The following is a 20,940-nucleotide window of genomic DNA, read 5'->3' as shown; positions in this document are numbered from 1 at the left end:
TTGCTGCTGAGCTGTGGCTAATTGCTTGGCTTGAAAGTACCATACCGTTAAGGAGAAGCATGCATCAATGTTCCATTTTCATAGGCAGAAGTTTCGGCTATATATATGATAAATGATTCGATAAGAATTACTAACTTCTCTCTAATCTGTTGATAAATTAAAAAGTATATAAGATATTTTACGTACTTAACTAGATTAATAAGTAATTATACTAAAATATAAGTATTTTTTATTATTTATCTTTATAATTGTTTCCAAAGCAGTTAAGACTTAAGATAACATCTCAAATGTTGCACTATTGTCAAATTAAAAAAATAAGTAAAAATTGTTAAACATGATAGCATCATATCTTGCCTAACATAATAATATACGTATCAGATATTGATACGTATCCGATATGGCCTTAATACGTATTTGATATACGACTAAAGAAGTATCATATTTGAAATAATTGATTTAATTTTTCAATATAGATACATTATTGAATTATTTAAGTTAAACGGGTCGAGTCTGCAAATAAAACTCATTTAGAACCCGTTAACCTACTAACCAACCCGTTAGTATTTAATTAATAACACCCGATATCGCTCAGCTCTCTTCTCGTCCCCCACCCCCCCTCTCGACCTAGCTAAAACCCTCTCTCTCTCACGCGTCGGCGGCGACGCAAACCTTCCTGCCTCCCTCACGTGCCGGCGACGAAGGCCTCCCTCCGTCCTCCCTCACGCACCGGCGACAAAAGCTTCCTCCCCTTCCCCGTGCGGCGACTCCCTCGTCACGACTCCCTCTCGCGACGGCGACTCCCTCCGGTGACTGAGGTACCCTACTTCATCTCCCTCCCTCACGCACCTTCCTCCCTCCCTCCTTCTCTGTCTGTGATATCAGAATTTAGGATTTTGATTTCGTTTCGGTTTTAGGGGTTTTGATCACAGTGAGCTGATTGATGCTATTAGAGTAATTTAGGTGCTAAATGATTACAGTGAGCTGGTTGATGTTTGTGCTCATTCCCTCACTGCCTCAATGCCTCAGCCATGTTTTAAAAAATTAATTACTGCCTCACTGTTATGTTTTAGAAATTAATTACTGCCTCACTGCCATGTTTTAGAAATTAGTTACTGCCTCACTGCCATGTTTTAGAAATTAGTTACTGCCTCACTGCCATGTTTTAGAAATTAATTGATGTTTTATCTGACTAAAGCATGTTGTATTAATGATCACAAGATAACTTAGAATGATATGCATTAAACCATATCTTATATTGGTTTGCAATATATTAAAAATATATTTCTATTAATTTTTTTTGCCGTATCCGTATCCTAGTTTTTAAAATTTATCGGATTCCCATACCTCGTATCGGTATCCACGCCTCACAAATTGAATGCACTAATATCTATTATTCTCATTTTGGTGCATTATTTGTTGAATATTGATGTATTCTTTGTTTAATTGTCTTTGATATCTATTACTCTCATTTTTACTATTAAATATTTATGTAGATAATAGATATATTGAAATATTGAATGCAATATTATATATAGCAATATAGGTTGTCATTAGAATATAAATTTCCTTTTGCATATACACATGTATAAGTTGTCATTAGAATATAACATTTTTATATAATTTTTTAATTGTCGTATCCTAGACATATCGTATCTTGCTTTTTGAGAATTTATCATATCCGTATTCTGTATCCGTATGTGTGCTTCATAGTCTAACGATTAAGGGTGTAGATGAGTCGAGCTTGAGGCCGTTGGATTTGGGACACGAGAGATCTCAGTCCGTTCTTTCTTTCGGTGGATAAGGAACCTGCCACCAAATTAGTCTGGTGAGCCTAACTTGGGATTTGGGCTCGACTAGGCTCAAGTTGAGTCAAGCTCAAGCCGAGCTAGACTGAGCCTAAGCCTGAGCCTAACCTATTTTCGAGCTTAACTCAAGTTGAATCGGACAAAGCTTGAGCCAAGCCCAAGCCTGAAACTAGGCTGTTTTTAAGCCAGACTAAACTAATCTTACAATTTAAGTCGAGACAGACCCAAGCCTATTATTCAAGCCGAGCCAGACTGAGCCTAAATTGTCAAGCCTTAAAATGAGCCAATAACTATTCAAGCTTAACCAAAAACTATTATATATATTTATGTATAATAAATATTATATTTGAGCTGAGCCTAAGCAAGCTAGCTCTAACTTAGGCTCGCCTCGAAATACAAATAGAAGAATTGGTTAAATTCAAAAGAAAAGGTGCAAATTGGTGTTGCCGAAGTGCCAGGCCAAAGCCAAGTTCAGATTGGTGCATCAACTACTTAAGGTTCAAGATTACAAATTCAGAAACTTGGTGGCAAAGGTTTGTATATCCAACTTGCACTATGGTCTATAGGTGTTCTCCAAAAATTAGAAGACCGAGTTATCCTAGGTGGCCAGATCAAGTCCAAAATTGGTAAATTGCCATTTGAAACACAAGTCTTCACATCCAACAATATAGAAAAGTTTAAGGTTGGCATGCCGACTCTCTCTTTAGAACAGCATTGATCAAAACCTAGAAACAATTTCAAAGAAAAATAAGTATGTTTACCAACCAAGTATCATTCAAAGAAAGGTGTATGCAATTTGTTAGACCTCACAAAACATCAAACATTACTATCGTTCTAGTAATGTGGTAAGGTCTTATTTGATTAATGTATAACTCTCTCTTATTTGCAAGATATTAAACATGACTCGCTCTAAAAATATACTTAAATATAATTAAGATGCATAACCTTGAGGTTGTACATATTAATCTATCTCATGTGAGAATGTATGATAAAGTTATCACTGTCCTTTTGGCACCAAAATATGTATAAAACTTTTATTTGTGTTGAAGACTTATACATGCCTGGCCGATTTACTAAGTGCAGGGCCATTGGATAATTTCTAGAAACTTTATTTTATATATGAGATTATTGGTTCATAACATTATTAATTTTCAGCAAACTTTGATGGTTAGGGATAATGAGAGCTCTCCAATTATATGAAATTATAAATTTTCTAAATTAATTTTGGACACACATATATATGTATAATAATTTGGAGTTTGATCGTCTAAATTGAAGCCTAAATGAATCGAGCTAGAGCGCAGTTCAAACCATTGAGCAACTAGATTACCCGCATGAAGGTTTTTCTGTCGGCTAAAACCCTCCTCAATAGTTCGCGTTCATAGTCGTACTTCTTTTGCTCTCGCCTCCTTTATCAGAAAGGTATGCCTTTCATATGTTCTCTCCTTCTTGATCTTAAAGTCTTTCAAGAAACCATTGAGCGAGATCATTTGATGGATTTTCTTTTGCAAGCTAAGTGCTCGATGTCCTTTGCTTGGAATTAAGTATTTAAACTTCAACTTGTAACCAAAGCAACATATTAGAAGAAATCTACCAACAAAGGCACATGTTTCAAGCTGGCTAGTAAATGCTATTATTCAATCAACTAGGCAGGGGTTTTGGCACTACCTTTATACCAGTTCTAATGTTGGTATTAAATATAGTTCAATGTGTTATCACAATCTAATATAATTGAGTAAACTTGAATTCTTCAGTAAATGTAAGAAATTAGCAAACCTTAAAAGTAAGAGTTGCTAGTGTGCTCCAGTCAATGAAAATTGACACTTTCACTTTGTTAGATTGAAAAAGGCTTGGTCTCCCAAGTTCAGCCTATGAATATGAGAAACATCAAGAAAATGTAAATAAGCCTTATATGAATAATTGTTAAAACAAAAATATTAAGCTGAAAAATCTAAGAGTTCTGCTGCACTAGACTTTTGTTGTGCATAATTAATTATAATGCTTGCAGTCAAACTGACTAAGATCAACACGTCCATACATAATGCTAGCAATTACATCTATAGTGCCCAGTTATAACTCAAGCGGTATTTTGTTATACATAATTAAGCATAATGCATGCAGTCAAACTTGACCAAGATCAACACGTCCATTCTTTAATGCTAGCAATTACATTTGTAGTGCCTAGTTATAACTCGAATAGAACCATTTGCTTATTGGAAATTCTAAACCAAATCAAAATGATACACAAAAAGAAGATCAAAATAGTGAATCTAAGATGAAACATGCAAAATTGATGGATAGATGCTTCTCAAGAACTTAAAGAATCACTCATGTTTCGTTAGAGATAGAGTGGAAGCGATGCCTTCTGCAGCCATTTAATCGAAGATCGTGAACATTCTCACTGCCAATGAAGTGCTTCTCCCCGTTCAAGAGCCTCTTTGTTCTTTCGTCCTCAAGGTAAAGTAAGCTGAAGAGTGACAAATATTTTCAGAGGCATTTTGTCGGCCATTTAGCTTGCATAAGAAAATCCATCAAATGATTTCACTTAATGGTCTCTTAAGAGACTTAAGATCAAGGAGAGAGGAAGAAATACATACATTTTTTATTGGAGAAAATGAGAGCAGAAGAGGCATGGCTATGAACACAATGCGTTGCTCTTAAGAGTTTTAGTTGACAAGAAAACCTCCGCGCAAATACTATAATTGGTTGATGGTTTGAGTTGGGCTCGAGTTCGTTTAAATTAGGCTCCAATTTAAACAATCAAATTTCAAATTAGTATATATATGTATCCAAAATTAATTTAGAAATATTATAATTTCACATGATTGGAGAGCTTTTATTATCCCTTAAGCATCAAACTTTGTTGAAAATTAATGATATTATGAACCAATAGCCTCGTACATAAAATAAAATGAAGTTCATGATAAATTACCCAATAACCTTGCACTTAGCAAATTGCTTAGGCATATATAGGTCTTCAACACATAAAATTTGTATACATATTATGTAACTAAAAGTACGGTGATTACTTTACCACACTTTTTATATGAGATAGATTAATATGTAAAACTTAAAGTTATACATCTTAATTATATTTAAGCATATTTTTAGAGCGAAAGTCATATTTAATGTTTTGCAAATAAGAGTGAGTTATACATTAATCAAATAAGACCTAACCACGCTTCTAGAACGAGAGTGATGTTTGATGTTTTGTGAGGTCTAACGACTAGATTGTCTCTAATAGCTGTCCAATAATGGAGCAATAATACTAGAAATTATTGGAGGATTTCGAGACAGCTTCTAATTAGTGCAATCTAGCCATTAGACCTAGGCTCTTCTATTTTCTAATTTGGAGTCTGATCATTTACAAGGAGCTTAATTTAATTGAGCTTAAGCTCAGCTTAAACCATCGACCAACTAAATTATTAGTGTAAAAGTGTTTATGTCGACTAAAACCCTCCTCAAGAGCAATGCATCGTGTTCATAGGCACGCCTATTCTACTCTCTCTCTCTCTCTCTCTCTCTCATAAGAAATGTATGCCTTTCTTTCCTTCTTGATCTTAAGTCTATTGAAACTATTGAGCGAAACCATTTGATGAATTTTTTTCTGCAAGCTAAGTGCTTGGCGAAATGCCTCTGTAGATATTTGTCATTCTTCAACTTTCTTTACCAAAAGGAAGAATGGAGAGGCTCTCAGACGGGGAGAAGCACTTCATTAGTTGTGGGATTGCTCAAGATCTTCGATCAGATGGCCGTAGAGGGCATCAATTCCGCTCTATATCTGTCGAAACAGGAGTGATTCCTCAGGTTCTTGAAAAGTTTTTGTCCATCAATTTTGAATGTTGCATTATAAATTCGCTATTTTGATTATCTTTTATGTACCATTTTGATTTGCTTTTGTTTGGGATTTCCAATAGGCAAACGGTTCTGCTCGAGTTAGATTGGGCGCCACAGATGTAATCGCTAGCATTAAGGTATGGATGTGTTGATTTGAGTCAGGTTTGAATGCATGCATTATGCATAATTATGTACAAATTCTGGTGCAGAATAACTTTTGGATTTTTCAGTTCAATATTTTTGTTTTAGCAATTATTTGTGCAGGGCTTATTTACATTTGTGTTCTGCTGATGTTTCTCGTATTCACAGGCTGAACTTGGGAGACCAAGTCTTCTCCAACCTGACAAAGGAAAGGTGTCAATTTTTGTTGACTGCAGCCCACTAGCAACTCCTATATTTGAGGTTTGTTAGTTTCTTTCGTTTACTGAATAATTCAAGTTTACTCAACCAACATTAAGAACACATTGAAGTATATTTAATTTAGAATGTTGTAATATCTTTCTCCAATTTTTTGTAGATTATAATTTGGTTAAATATTTTAACTGTCAGCACTCTTACTCAAGTAATATCTGGTAGCCTTTACATTAAACTGGTATCGAGCTAATGCCGAAACCCCCCCAGCCTACTTGATTGATCAATAGCATTTACTAGCAAGCTTGAAACATGTGGCCTTTGTTGGTAGAATTCTTCTAATCTGTTGCTCTGGATACAAGTTGAACTTTGATGTGTGAACTTTGATCCAAGATTAGCTCATATGGGTTTCTGCTTTTAAGTATTAACTTTATCTATATTTTTTATTTTTGTAACATGGAACCCTAGTTCCGGTTTCTGCATTCAGTGAATACTTAACCCTTGGTTCTTAGTTATTAACCACATTTTGGAATTTGGTCATAAATTCAGAATGTTGACTGCCTTTTTAATTGAATTGCACTTTGTAAAACTTCTCAGGGTCGAGGTGGTGAAGAGTTGTCTTCTGAACTCTCAGTTGCACTACAGAGATGCTTTCTTGGTGGTAGGAGTGGGGCAGGTATTAAACAGTAAAAGTCCTAAGAAACTCGCAATTCTCCTTCAGTGGATTTGTTGTATAGGGCTTCTTTTGCTCACTTAACTTTAGAGAAAGTTTAATTGAGTGAATTATCTGCTATATCGTCCATATGGTAGTCTGATGTCCTATTTCCATCTTTGATTTGTAGTCTTCTTAAATCACTTATTTATGCACTTCTGTATACTTTTATTTTCAAAAGAGAGTGACTGCACTTTTATCTGCCAGTCTGTCTAATGGGTGATTTTGGCCTTTAATGGATTCTATATAAGCTTGATGGAATTTCCAGGGGCTGGAATCAATCTCTCCTCTCTGATTGTTGTTGAGGGTAAAGTTTGCTGGGATCTTTATATAGATGGACTTGTCATCAGTTCAGATGGTAATCTGCTGGATGCATTATCTGCTGCTATTAAGGTATTAATATTTTTGCATTTGTTCTCATATCAAATATAGATTCCAACTGGCTTTCTGCTATAAATTTCCTCAGTGTTAAAAAAGAAATTGAATGTGTCACATACGGCAGAACTATTTAGTTTTTGAGAGATTCTTGGTGATCCCTTATTCATGGTTTGTGGCCAAACAACACCTAAATCTAGAATAAATAGTACTATGGTTAACGTCCCCTTATGCAACTTTTTATCCATGTTTTCCTATTCCAATTTGGAGTTGGAATAAGCGAGGGAATTTAATTACGATTAAGTTTAACATAGATAATTATTTTTTTATTGGATGCTTTCAGTTTAGTTCAGTGCTGTACATTTTTGACAGGTTGCTCTGAGCAATACGGGAATACCAAAAGTTAACGTAGTTCTTGCTGCCTTGCCTGATGAGCAACCTGAGTTTGATATTAGTGATGAAGAGTTTCTGCAGTTTGATACTTCTGGAGTTCCTGTTGTAGTAACTTTAACTGAGGTAAGTTGATTCCACCTATTATGAGAAGACTTCATGGGAAATAATACACTATCGTGGTTCTAAAGGAAGTATCTTCGACTGCATAGGTTGTCTGAGGTGTAGCCCCTTAATGACCCTCTTGAGACCGCAAGTAACCGTACTCAATATGCAATACTTAACTAACTTCATGTAAATATGGCAGTTTGTGGTTTTAAATATAGATCCCATAGCTTCTAAGTTTTCTAGTTTCAGAAAAAAAATTTGGTAGTCATTAATGTAGTAAAATACACGTTCAAATAGAATAATGTATACATTATTGAAAGGGTGCATATATAATTGAAACAATCTGCTTGTTGTTTTGACTGAGTTACTGGTAAGAGGTTATAGTACTGATGGATTATCTTGATGTGGCCAAGCTAGTTAATGTTTGAATAAGACATTGTCGCTGATTGTTAACAGGGTTAAGCCACTAAAGACTGGATTTCTTTGTATAACTGAAATACTGATGTATGATTTTTCACTTAGTATATCTGCACTCTTATGTTTCTACTCAATTTCCTCAAGCTTGTTTGTAGCACAAATGTCTCAAACGGATGGACAAATCCTCATGATATGATAGTAGAAACTAGAAACTACTACAATTTGAACAGGTCATAATAAAAACCCCAAATTTAGGCAACCTGTAGGAGCACTTCTCCATGTAAACTTGTAAACTATCCTACTTTAATTTATTGTATGATGTCCTTTTTCATTCTCTATTCCTGTTAAACAATGGAAAAGTCCATGCATAGTTTTACTGCAGTTGTATTTTACATTCTTAATCCTATATTTACTTAGACATTAAGTTGGAACTAGGAATTTACTTCCATTCTGGAGTCGATCAATTAGAATGACAATATAGTCAAACGATAAATAATTTTACCTTGTCTAAAATGGCCAGTAAGATTATCCATATTCAACTCAAAGAACTTGCAAGTTATTATTGGCATTACTGCAATTTCACCAGTGATAGGGTTGGATTCAGAAGAATTTCCAATTTATCATACTTTTTTCTGGTTTAACAGGTACCATTGATAGGCACACACACATCACACAAACTCACATATATATAGGAACCTTGTCTTAGTGTTCTTTCTCAGGTCAAAAGAAACCCTCCTAATATGTGTTCTCTAGGAAACATTTCCATCAAACCTCTTCATAACTAATTATCATGTATAGTTGATCTATTTTTCTAGGAAATTAATTGATTTTCAGATCCATTGTATTATGATTTCACCAACCTTTTATTGCTATATTGTGAAATCTGCCTAAATTGTTTGTCCTGTAATTAAACATGGCTGGCCTCCCTTAGACATAGTCCTTGGCATGTGACGGTTGCTCTTCATCTTGCAATGTTGAAACTTTGTCTTCCTCTTTGGCTAGTGCCAAGAAAAGGATGGTCTATTAGAAGCTCTTGCACAGGGTTGAGCCTATCAGTGTCCTTTGGATAAATATTGGTACTATCCTATATATGACTTGAATGTTATATTTTCCCATTTCTAGGTAGGGAGGCGCTACATTGTGGATGCTACTTCAGAGGAGGAATCCCATATGAGCTCTGCTGTCTCTGTTTCGGTGAATAGGCATGGACACATATGTGGGTTAACCAAGCGAGGAGGTGCTCCGCTGGACCCAAGTATCATTTCTGACATGATATCCGTGGCAAAAAGCGTGAGCCAACAATTAATAGCCGTATTGGATTCAGAGATTGAAGCTGCAGAACAAGTTGAAGAATGATTGAGTTTATAACAGCTTGCCTTGTGTGAAAAAGGAAGAAAAAAAGATTGAAATTTTGTATCTACCGATAGGAGTAGATGTTTAGTCTTGGTCTTTAAGCAGCAAAAAAGACCATGGTTCTTTAACATTGTTTTGAACGTTCAGCTTCTTTTATAAGCTGTTGACTCCCATTATCCTCGGATCATTTGTTGTAGAAGGATTGAGAATCAGGTGTACCATATAATTGTGCAATTTTTTTATTGATTCATTATGCATCCAATTATCAAGTAGCTCTCACTCTGCTTATACCCGAAAACAGCTCAGAGATCTTGTTGAATCGTTCCCCTTATTATGTTAATGTGGTTGTAGCTTATATACATCGCTTAGGAAAACAAAAATATGGAAAGGGCAAGCGATATCAGTTCAGATGATTCAAATGCCATATGTGGTGAAATTTGAAACCAGACGTTACCTTGTCTTCTTACGTGTGCATGAGAGAAGTATCTTATTCTTCCACTAATTTAAAGGGCTAAGTGCACGTAAATACAAATCTTCGAAGGATATATATGCAAAAAACCGAACTCTCTTCTATTCTTCTTCTTCTTCCTCCTCCCCTGGAATCTCTCTTCAACTCAGAAGAGTTTCTCGTCTTCCAAATGAAAGCTTCCACCTTTCGCTATTTCTCGTCCATCTCCATCAACACCTCCAAGCAAAGCCCTAATCCCAATCCAACCCTAAACCCCTTCGCCTCTCTCCCAATCCCTCACCACACTCTTCCAGATCCCAAAGGCCAAGACTTCGACTTCATCTCCGTCTTCCACAGCCATTTGATCCATTCCGAGTGGTCCAAGCTCGATTCTTTCGCCCAATACCTCACCCCGTTCCGGTCCACCCATCTCCTCCTCCGAATCAGAGGGGACCCCGTCCTCTCCCTCGAATTCTACAATTGGGCTCTTCTCCACAACCCCAACTCCCAATCCCTTGATACCCAATCCATAATTCTTCATATACTCACCAAATCCAAGCGATTCAAGTCCGCCGAGTCGATCCTGAGGAGTTCACTGTTGTCCAATTCGCGGATTTCCAGTTCGGCACTGTTCGACGCCGTCCTCCGCTCGTACCGCCTATGCGATTCCTCGCCAGGTGTGTTCGATTCGATTTTTAAGGCTTATGCGCATGTGAAGAAGCTTAGGGATGCGACAAACACGTTTTGCCGGATGCGGGATTATGGCTTTCTTCCAAACATTCGATCTTGCAATGCTTTCATAAGCTCTTTGATTGGTTTGGGCCGGAACGATGTTGCTTTGGCATTTTACCGTGAGATGCGTCGGTGTCGGATCTCGCCGAATGTGTTTACTCTTAACATGGTCATGTCCGCATTTTGTGAGTCGGGGAAGTTAGACAAGGCTTTGGATGTATTCGGGAGAATGGAGAATCTTGGCTTTAGTCCTACTGTGTCTTCTTTTAATACGTTGATAGCGGCACACTGCAAGAATGGTCTTGTGAGTGCTGCTGTTAAGCTGAAGAATTCGATGCAAAGTAAAGGCTTGGAGCCAAATGTGATAACATACAATACCTTGATCAATGGCTTCTGCAAGGAAGGGAAGTTGCATGAGGCCAATAAAGTTGTCAGTGAGATGAAAGCAGCAGAAGTTAGTCCTAGCACTGTGACATACAATACTTTGATCAATGGTTATAGTCAGATGAACAATAGTGAGATGGGTTCTAGGCTCTTTGAGGAGATGGTAAAGAATGGAGTGGAGGTTGATATCGTGACTTATAATGCTCTTATATTAGGGCTCTGTAATGAAGGAAAGACAAAGAAGGCTGCCTATCTGGTGAAGGAGCTTGACAAAGCAAAGGTTGCCGCGAATGGATCAACTTTTGCTGCTCTTATTAGTGGGCAGTGCAAAAGACAGAATTCTGAACGTGCATTTCAAATTTACAAGGCAATGAAGAAAAGTGGGTTTCTTGCGAATCATGATACATATAAGCTGTTGATATCGACTTTCTGCGGGAATCAAGACTTTGAAGGAGCAACAGAAGTACTGAGAGAGATGATGGAGAGAAGGATGGCTCCTGATAAGGCTTTGCTGTCAGAGATTCTTACGGGGCTTTCTGGTACTGGGAAAACTCACTTGGCCACTAGATTACAGTCAGAGGTAGTCGACTCAAGGCTCATTCCTGAAGTTTATTTTAAGAATGAATATGGAAACAAAGAAGTGGAAAGCGGATGTTAACAAACAGGGAGGAGAGATTTTGAGTTTCAATTGATAATATATTATAAAACTGGCTGGAAGTTTACAGAAATAACATTTATGAATTCGTGCTGAAGATGTCAATGAGCTACTCATGAAGAGCTGCTTTCGTCTGCCATCGATCTAACAGGTCTCCTCATGTTGTAATTTGGCGTATTAAAATAAATTATAAACTTGGTAGCTCAACAATCTTGATATCATTTTTGGTGGTGGCATTGTAGCTAAAGATCATTGAATCCTTACAATCGGGTTATTTTTACATCAAGATCCAGCTGATATGTTGAGGGTGAGAGCCATATTTCGGGATGATTGAGAATTTGAGATACCCTGATACTGTCATATCTGGGGAAACATAACATTGATGAACTTGTGGGCTTTCAATTTGGTTCCTCAAACTATCCAAAAGAATCTTAATACGAGTTGTTGCCAACCAAAAGAACTGGATGCTGAAGCTGCATTTTGCAAAAATATTACTATTTCTTTGGTTTTTGCTACTCTGCGCAGTTAATTATCTCGATCCTTATTAGACTGAGTAAGTAATCTTCTTGTGATACCAAGTTACTAGATATTTATTACACAGTTGAAAAATATATTGTTCTTGTACTATGATTGCGCACGAGAAATTGTTGGTGATTTCTGATTTTTCTTCCTAATCCTGGCACATGGATTCTCTTCCTTACCTGCACTTTTCGCTGGTCCCTCTTTTTCTTTGCCATGGAGTAACACCAAATATTGCAGGGCATGTGTTATAACATGAAATATTAAAGCTGATTAAAGAAAAGAAAACTATTTTTATTCTATTATTGAGTAGAGCAAAATTTTCTAGTTTTTGAATAGCTAACTTATAGGATGGGCATGCACTATAGGCTATAGCTCACATTTAAGACGGGGTGAGCTGTTTCATTATCATAGAGCCCCCTTATGTTAAGAACTCTAGGTCGACGACTTATCTTGTGGTTTCTTTATATGCATCTTTTGATGCAGAACTTTTTGTAATAGTTTTTCACAAGATTATTGGCAAAAAAGCTAATACTTCATATATGGAGTTCCATGTATCATTACTCACGCTACTCTTCAGAACTTTTAGCTTTCCTTCAGCAGTACAGTTATTGCTGTTACTATAAAGAATCTCACTTGTCATCTTTATGCTATATGCAGTATCAGAGATTCCTATGAGCATTGGAAATCAATCTGACGGCATCTTTCTGCAACTACCGGAAGAGATTCCAGCTACATAAGTTGAGTGATTATATAAGGGAGGTGGATGCTCACTACAGAACTGATACCGCATACTTCCTTTATGTCATAAGGTCAGTGTATACGCCGCGGTCATATTCTGGAATCACTGAAGTCATTTGGTGATGCTCGCCTCTATGGAAGTTGGAACCATATCGTCATCGCTAGGCTCAGTCACATTTGGGGATGAAATAGAAAGCCTCTAGGTTTTATCTCCCACGGGCTTAAGATTTAGGTTAGTTAAAATTCTATTATCCATCTTTAATCTTTACATTTTTGGTTCTGCTGCAATTTGTTTCTTCGGATTTTATTCCTTATTTTGGTCTTGACAAGGCTTCAGTAGTTCAGTGAGTAATTCGATCTTCTGTGAAGCAAATTAGGCTTCAGTAGATACAGAAGAATGGTTGTAGTCATCAAACAACTTCTTGACAAAAGATATTTATGTCAATCACAACCACTCCTTTTACGCCAAGAAGAACATTGGCTCTCTGAAATCTGTATGCATATAAAAGCACACCTGAACGTGTCTGTTGCTCAAAATCGTTGGCCAGCTGAAGTGTGCTAATGCTTGAGACAAAATAGTTTAGCAACTCAAAACAGTTTCCTGTCATTGTGAATTTGGATATCCATTCTTCATCTTGGAAAGAAATATATTGTGGTTCTAGAAGGAAGTGATTGCATCAATGAGAACAAATTTCCAACAGATAAAATCTAAATTTGATAAAATGAACTATATATGAAAGTAGTCCGTAAAAATAAAACTTTATAATTTGCATCATATTTGTGAAAACAAATTTTAGTCTTTTTAAGCATATGTATTGCTCGTGCACCAAAATCATGATCAGAACTGTTACTTTTGGTCCAATTCAAACGGTCGGAAGAGTGATCGGAGAATAACCATCAAGAACTCAACAGTGAAATGAGAATCGACAAATGGATTATCAACTAAGAAACACACACAACTGCAATTTTGCACAAATGCTTTACTTGAATCTTTGCCTCCATCGAACCCTATCTCTCTACCTTTTATGTTCTGCTGCAATTTTGCGTCTTCGGATTTTTTTTTTAAAGAGAGAGAAAGGAGGGAAAATCTTTTCTTCTTCTTCTTCTTCTTCTTCTTCTTCTTGTTTCTTTTTTACGAGAGCATGCACGTTGCCTTATCTCCAAAGCATGCACCCACATTGTTTACTCAAACTGATCATGCGAATCCTCATCCAATGCCAACAGCATCTCATGATAGCAGGTGAAACTATAAACGAGTCTCCAGTTAACATGGCGCATACTGGGTGGGGAGAGATATCTTTTCTTTTTAGCTTCTGTTCTGAATTCTTAACGGGAGGAAATGGGGGAAGGAGAGAAAAAGAGCCGCCTGGAGCTAATTTTTCTCTCTAAAAGAAAATAGAGAAAAGAGAGGAAGAGAAAGAAGAATATATAAAATAAAAGCATGACAAAAATAGGTTTGTATTGCATGATCGGCTCCCTGGAAATTTTGAGATTTATCGGATATACGACAAAATCATGACATGTGTAACTCCTAACACTATCTAAACCCAAACTATGTTAAGGGCGTTTATAAAGATGAAGCCATAATTTTTCCAGTGAGCGAATTGGATAATTGATTGGCCTGATAAGGAGAAGCATGCATCAATATTAATTCTACCCCATTATCCAGGGTCACCGTGATTAATAGTACGTGAATAATCTCATTCGTGTGTTGGAAAATCCTACACATTGGTATTACTCTTGGTTACGAAGTGTTAAGAGAGGCACAATCTCCAACGGCTACATCCATCATTTGAAAATACTACAATGAAATGGATCATCGCCTCTTCTATGGGCCATATCTATACATTGGATTTGACTTGGGCCGAATAAGTAAGCCAGAAAATTAATAGTCGACTGACATGCTATAGAAAATATATGAAAATAAATACGCTATTTAACTTCCCTTTTTCTTATGGGAAATTCTCACACATGAAACGTAACATGGGGGGGGGGGGGGGGGGGGATTTGCTTAACAAGAAAAAGTGCTGACGTGGAAGGAGTACGTCACGCCACACATCACATCATGTTGTATAAAAATAATTTAGAAAAAAAGGAGAAGAGCTCAGGGAAGCGAGCTCCAGTTAATAATGGCCACCTAAGAAACCCACAGGGGTTGACAGCTTAGAATGTGAGTAAAGCCTCGCAAAAGTAAAGGGGTACGAGATGCCACGTTTCGGCCTACGAAGGCCGTTACATGTCTAACCTCTTCCCTAATCCCATATCTAATGCCTACTTAATCATGCTTAAGCTCGGAATCCATCAACTCCTCATTAGATTAATCCTCCCAAGGCCTCGAGTTTGGCGCTACGAATCTGTTTCCAACCATCCAAAGGGCTCCTCTTCCTCTTCTCTCTCCCTCTCTCTCTCTCACTTTACTTCTTGGCCTTTGCTTTGCTTTTGCGTGAATGTTCCAAGGTCCCCCCTACCAATATGGACAACTACTAGAGAGAGGGGGGGGAGAGAGAGAGAGAGAGAGAGAGGACAGAGAGAGGACTAATTCATCAGCTCTCTCTCTCTCTCTCTCTCTCTCTCCCCTTTTATTCAGTGATGGTGCTCAAGCTGTAGCCACGTAATAGGCTTATCTAAGATTCATGAACCAAAGAATAGTAACACCTACACATTCTAACTTTATTATGATAAATGTATCCCTTGCTTTTGGCATATGGCTTTTATCAGATGCATTTTTAAGCAAGAAAAAAAAAAGAATATATTGACTTACTAATGAGTATATGTTGATTTTTTGTTTGTTTGTTTGTTTGTTAATGTGATGTAGATGTTCTAAGACCCTAGCAACTAACAATGTTAATTAATTTGGTAGTGTTGGGTCTCTCATATTCCAACAGTAAAACCAGCTTTTGAATTGCCTTGGGCTTAAAGCTAGCTAGCTCTGATCCCCTTAAAATGTGGCATAAATTATGGCAGGTTTCATGGATTTCTAAGTCACCAGCACTCAGGCTCAGGGCGATTCTTCTTAGCTAGCCTTGAATAGGCGCAAAATAGTATGGCATTAACTATATAATTAATGAGAGGTAACAGTGACAAATCTCGCAGCTTATTATCTCGAATGCGGCCCCCGAGGAGCATGCTCTGGCTGGATTATTGAATTGCTAATTTTGTCAGACCTAGTACAAAGACAGCTAGTTAATCGCGCTTTGGTCTTGTGAGGAGTAGATTGACAGTTTGCTTTATTGATTGGCACAGGTGTTGGTTTGGCATAATCTAGTAATAAAATCTACATCTTTTAGAGGAGGAGGGGGAGGGTTTAGGTGGTACTAATGTGCTTGCTTTCAAAGTTGCAAGTCATTGGCATGCATGCCACTAGTTGGAAATGGGGAAACACAGGCAAGGGGTGTCTGGGATAAGGATGGCACCCTTTGTTTAAGGATATATAATCCACTTGGGTTTGTCAAAGAGTGATGGCAAAAGGATGGGCTTAGGATGGCATGTGAGGGGTGGGAATCCAAATCAAAGCAAGCATGCATGCGTATCTTTCTCTCAGCTCTCTCTCCCCTCCACTCATTTTACAATTTAATGTCTACTTTGGAAGCAATCAAACTTTGATAGCTTACTTAAGAGAATCTCTCTCTCTAGCATAATTCAATCATCCTTATCCATAATTTACCTTGGTTTAATGAATTGACACGTGAGTCGATCAAGGGGAGCAACTAGGTCTTTATTATTATTACTATTATTATTATAAGTACATCTCATGCATGGTCACCTTGATTCAAGTGGCCCTTGGTCTAGATTGGGACTGTGACCTGCAGGTTCATTTTTCTAACAAGTACTTACAGGTTGGTCTAGCTTGTACCTCATTTGGGTTAATTGGATCTACTTGGATTTGATATAACTTTGTTAATTTAGAATATAAGTTAGGTAATTAACTTAAACTAGTTAAGCAACGCATGAACGTACTCATTATATTTTCAGGTAGATGTTATCTAGAAGCAAACTGTAAGTGTGGCATGACACGTTGTAATGTCCATGCAACTTTACCTCACCCACATGATTGTCACCTACTGACATACTCCCACTAACATTGTTTTCCTCTATCTACCATGGCCTCTCCCTAAGCATTTGCAAGATTGGACCATCTCAATTAGCAAACATGGGGCCAATGTGGTTCTTCTTTCTCCTAACATCATTCAGGCTCATGATCTCTTCCCTACATAACTTTAGTGGAGTTGAACAACCAATTGATAGACACACAGTGTGGAATAATTTCATGGCGATAAGCCCACATTGCCAACTCTAGTGACCCTAATTAACTTTGCCTTCTAGAACTCCTCGGCCAGAGAGTTGGTAAGGTAGCCCCCCACCCCTCTCTCCCCCGCACCCCCCCTCCCAATATAAGATTGGAGATAAGCTTGGCAAGAGAGTGAAGAAAAATGCAAGGACTGCTATATATGGTACGAGGATAAGATCTAGCTCAGAGAGGCAAACCAGCTAAGCTACACACACACACTTACACTTACACTTGCGATGCAATATATGGGGACCCCTCTACTACTTTCCATTATAAAAATTAATCCTCTCCGAGAGGTAAATAGATTTTTCGAATGCTAATGCTAACTCCAGGTTAGGGAGTCATGATCCCATAGTACTCTAGAATTCGAGAGAGATCATAAGGAGTAGGTAAATATTGATATATAAATAAATTTGTTTGCATGTGTTTCACATTAGTGGTCGTCTAGATATATATATATATATATCGTGTAAGTTGTCAACATTTGTTTGGCTTGAACAACAACAAGGACGTACGCAAAGCAAAGTAAAAGAGTCTGAGAACATGTGAACACTGGTTACTATAAACGGCTGCCTCCTTTTGGTTCGATGCAAAGGAGAGGAGGGGGGGAAGGGAATGGCGAAGTTTGCATGAAAAGCATTATCTACTGCATCTGCATGGAATTTGGATCATGTAGGCACCCAATGGCGGGGTGGCATGCGTGCAGGGGGATTTGGTGCAATGTGAATGGACCAGAATAGGCAAGAAGGCGTTAGGGCCAAGGAGAGGCCGAAACGTGGGCGTATAGGGGACTACGGTCCCCTCTTTAGCACTTCTAGACTTTGTGACAAGTGTAAGTCCCAATTGGTGCGCCCCATGTGCACACATCTGTCTCCATGTTATCCTCTCTCTCTCTCTCTCTCTCTCTCTCTCTCTCTCTACCCACTCCCATGTTGGATATATTTAACATTTGATCAAATAAATAAATAAAAACTAACTTTGGTCTTAATGAGAGAGAAATACGACACAGTAGTTCTTCTTAGTCATAGCGACGAGTGTACATAAAGGGAGACCAATGTCAGTCAAATCATCTTATCTCTACGCTCTTTCTTATAGCAAGCAAGAATTTAAAAAGTAAAACTAGTTATCTTCGAGAACATCGATCATGGTCGCAACTTAGATCGGCAGTGGTAGTAGCTTCTTCAACTCGAAGATATATCCATTAAACAGAATAAGGTAAGGTGCCTGCTAAGATTGGCAATTCGTGGTTCAGGCTACCGTGCTACACGCGCATGCATAGCTCCATTTATATATATATATATATATTTATTTATTGATACTCATCTCTATTTTTAGCATTTTTTAATTGTTGTTGTTTTTTTTGTCTAGTTGCATGCTAACAACCATGGGAAAAAGAGAAAACAGGAGGAGTTATGAAAAAGATTAATGGCCAATCAGAGTAGAGTCCTATCTCCAAACGCCAATCCATTTATATCCCTTTTGGACTAACGACGCCTGGACAAGAGGGGGGGCATTATGGGAAGAGCACTGCCGTGCATATGACCACAGGTCTGGAGTCATCCATCAGGCCACAAGTCCAAAAGAGGGGGCCTCCTCACCCCCCCACGAGGGTGAACAGGAGAAAGCCTTCGTTCGTACGAGGCCTTTTAAAGTGGCCAACATTGGGATATGGGTCTATTTTGGGAATTAACTTTTTTTTTTTTGCTTCTTTTTCTTTTTCTTTTTCTCTCTCCCTCTCCCTCTCCCTCTCCCTCTCCCTCATCTTTTTCTATTTTTTTTTTGTTTAAAAGAAGAAAATTTGTGTGTTAAATTAATTAAAAGAGGATTGGAGGATAGTGCTAAGTTTGAGAATGGATGATATTTACATGAATATAGTTAAGTAGGTACAGCGGCTCGGTCGCAAAAGCTTTGCCAAATATTTTCACACCCCTCCCCCCAATGCCATCCATAAATAGTAGCAGAATAAGAAAAAGTACGCCCACAGTTCCCGAAATGCCCCTCCGTCCCCATCGCCTTTCCACTGAAAGCGCCATCTCTCCCACTGGGACACGTGTCGGCAGCTGCAGGGCGCTTGCAGGAAAGTCCTCGCGGTCCCTTGCACCACATCGAGTAGGGGTAGCATCGTAATTTAGGCGGCGCCAACGTTAGAAGTCCTGTTTCCTGGAATCCAGTAGCAGTGGTGCAAATGGCAGCCCCGTCCCCCGAAGTCCGAACTAGGTGTCACGTTCGGATACGCCTCATCTCATTTATAGTATATGTAGCAATCCCGCTATTTTCACCCAACCCTGAGGGCAATTCCGTCAAAATAATTCCCCCCACCTCCCTTATAAATATAGGCCCCTCGAGGCTGTCCACCAAGGCTCTCAAAAACAGTTACTAGTCCCTCCCCCTCTTCCCTAAGAATCAAAACCAAATCAATTTCTTTTTCTTTTCCCAAAAAAAAAAAAAACTCTCTCTTTCCTCACCTAGAGAGAGAGAGAGAGAGAGAGAAAGAGCGAGAGAGAGAGAGAGAGAGAGGCTATGTTCTTTTGCTGGACTAAAAGAGAGAGAGAGAAGAAGGAGAAGGAGGAGAAGGAGACGAAGTCATTAAGTCATCATATTTGTGTGCAGCAGCAGTATGGCTAAGACTGCAGGGATGAGCCACGGAGAAGATAACATGCTCTTTTCCTCCTATGTTTCATCTGGCTTCTATACTCAACCCCAAGATGGTACGCATAAGTTTTTATCCGACCTTCGATGTAATGCTAAGGCAAATTAATTACACTTGGTATATATGAGCAGGGGAGAAGAGAACAAGGCGCAGGAGGAAGAAGTCGAAAGGCGATAGCTCGGAAGGGGAGATGAAGAAGCGAAGGCTTAGCGACGAGCAGGTCAAGTTCTTGGAGACGAGCTTCGGGAAAGAGCGGAAGCTGGAGACGGGGAGGAAGGTCCACCTGGCCAGCGAGCTAGGGCTCGACCCCAAGCAGGTCGCCGTCTGGTTCCAGAACAGGAGGGCCAGGCACAAGAGCAAGCAACTCGAGGAGGAGTACGTTAAGCTCAAGTCCGCTCACGACACCGTCGTCCTCGAGAAATGCCACCTCGAGAACGAGGTGGTTTTTCTTTCTTCTTTTAATTAACTACCATCAATGAATTCTCTCTCTCTCTTAAATCCATATAGCAAATGTTAGTATTGAACTTATGTAGGTGTTTTGTGGTAATAGGTATTAAAGCTAAAGGAGAGGCTTGTAGAGGCCCAAGGGGAGATAACAAAGCTCTCTGCCGGCGTTAACGGACCCTCGGGTGGTGGCGGCGGAGGCGGCGGCGGCGGTAGCCCGAGCTCGTCCTTATCGACAGTGACCTACCGTCCTCTGGTCGGAGAATTTGGGGTGGAGGGAGAGGCTGACTTCTATATGGATGATTATAACAACTATCCTAACTACACGATGGAGTGGGTTAATTTGTATGGGATGTAAAAAAGAGAGAGCTACTAGTAGTGTTAGTTTTTGCGCTCATGATTTATGTGATTAGTGTCCATGTAAAATTGAATGTCCTATTCCCTGAATAGTATTAGCTACTCCTGCTAACAAGCAAGGTTTATCTCTAGTAGCTAGGAGGGTATATTTATGTATATTGACCTTGTAATTGTAACAAGTAGCTAGCTAGATCGTTGTACTATAGTTGTGTTTGCTTTAAGGCAAGTGGGACTATTGGTTAATTAAAGCATCAAGATGTCATATATCTTCTTAATGTCTCTGTACGTACTAATTGTCCTAGTTTACCATGTACTACTAATTAAGCTCTCTCTCTCTCTCTCTCTCTCTCTCTCTCTCTCTCCTTGTTGGTTTA

General features: G+C 38.5%; 3 protein-coding genes across 5 annotated transcripts; all 3 read left to right on the top strand.

Moving 5' to 3' along the window:
* The first annotated feature begins 610 nt into the window (after nucleotides 1-610).
* LOC140778306 (uncharacterized) lies at nucleotides 611-9,620 on the top strand. 2 transcript variants are annotated; one of them, XM_073122949.1, is made up of 8 exons: nucleotides 611-815; nucleotides 5,448-5,612; nucleotides 5,723-5,779; nucleotides 5,952-6,044; nucleotides 6,591-6,669; nucleotides 6,974-7,098; nucleotides 7,453-7,596; nucleotides 9,118-9,620. In XM_073122949.1, exons 2-8 carry the CDS (start codon nucleotides 5,487-5,489, stop codon nucleotides 9,349-9,351), a joined length of 858 nt encoding a protein of 285 aa, XP_072979050.1. In that variant the 5' UTR covers nucleotides 611-815; nucleotides 5,448-5,486; the 3' UTR covers nucleotides 9,352-9,620. The 2 variants fall into 2 exon arrangements, with proteins under 2 accessions (XP_072979050.1, XP_072979051.1); XM_073122950.1 differs by having other exon boundaries at nucleotides 5,425-5,612.
* A 286-nt stretch (nucleotides 9,621-9,906) lies between these two features.
* On the top strand, nucleotides 9,907-13,434 carry LOC140778206 (uncharacterized). 2 transcript variants are annotated; one of them, XM_073122808.1, is made up of 3 exons: nucleotides 9,907-11,718; nucleotides 11,810-12,120; nucleotides 12,747-13,434. In XM_073122808.1, exon 1 carries the CDS (start codon nucleotides 9,987-9,989, stop codon nucleotides 11,568-11,570), a length of 1,584 nt encoding a protein of 527 aa, XP_072978909.1. In that variant the 5' UTR covers nucleotides 9,907-9,986; the 3' UTR covers nucleotides 11,571-11,718; nucleotides 11,810-12,120; nucleotides 12,747-13,434. The 2 variants fall into 2 exon arrangements, with proteins under 2 accessions (XP_072978909.1, XP_072978908.1); XM_073122807.1 differs by having other exon boundaries at nucleotides 9,907-12,120.
* Nucleotides 13,435-19,486: 6,052 nt separating this feature from the next.
* On the top strand, nucleotides 19,487-20,846 carry LOC140778216 (homeobox-leucine zipper protein HOX12-like). Its single transcript, XM_073122823.1, has 3 exons — nucleotides 19,487-19,823; nucleotides 19,897-20,204; nucleotides 20,316-20,846. Exons 1-3 carry the CDS (start codon nucleotides 19,733-19,735, stop codon nucleotides 20,565-20,567), a joined length of 651 nt encoding a protein of 216 aa, XP_072978924.1. The 5' UTR covers nucleotides 19,487-19,732; the 3' UTR covers nucleotides 20,568-20,846.
* Nucleotides 20,847-20,940: the final 94 nt, after the last annotated feature.

Source organism: Typha angustifolia, chromosome 15, assembly GCF_048772165.1.
Source record: "Typha angustifolia cultivar Huaian chromosome 15, ASM4877216v1, whole genome shotgun sequence".
In the NCBI taxonomy this organism is placed as follows: domain Eukaryota; kingdom Viridiplantae; phylum Streptophyta; class Magnoliopsida; order Poales; family Typhaceae; genus Typha; species Typha angustifolia.
The sequence above is the reverse complement of the archived record's forward strand: the minus strand, read 5'-3'. Positions and strand labels throughout refer to the sequence as shown.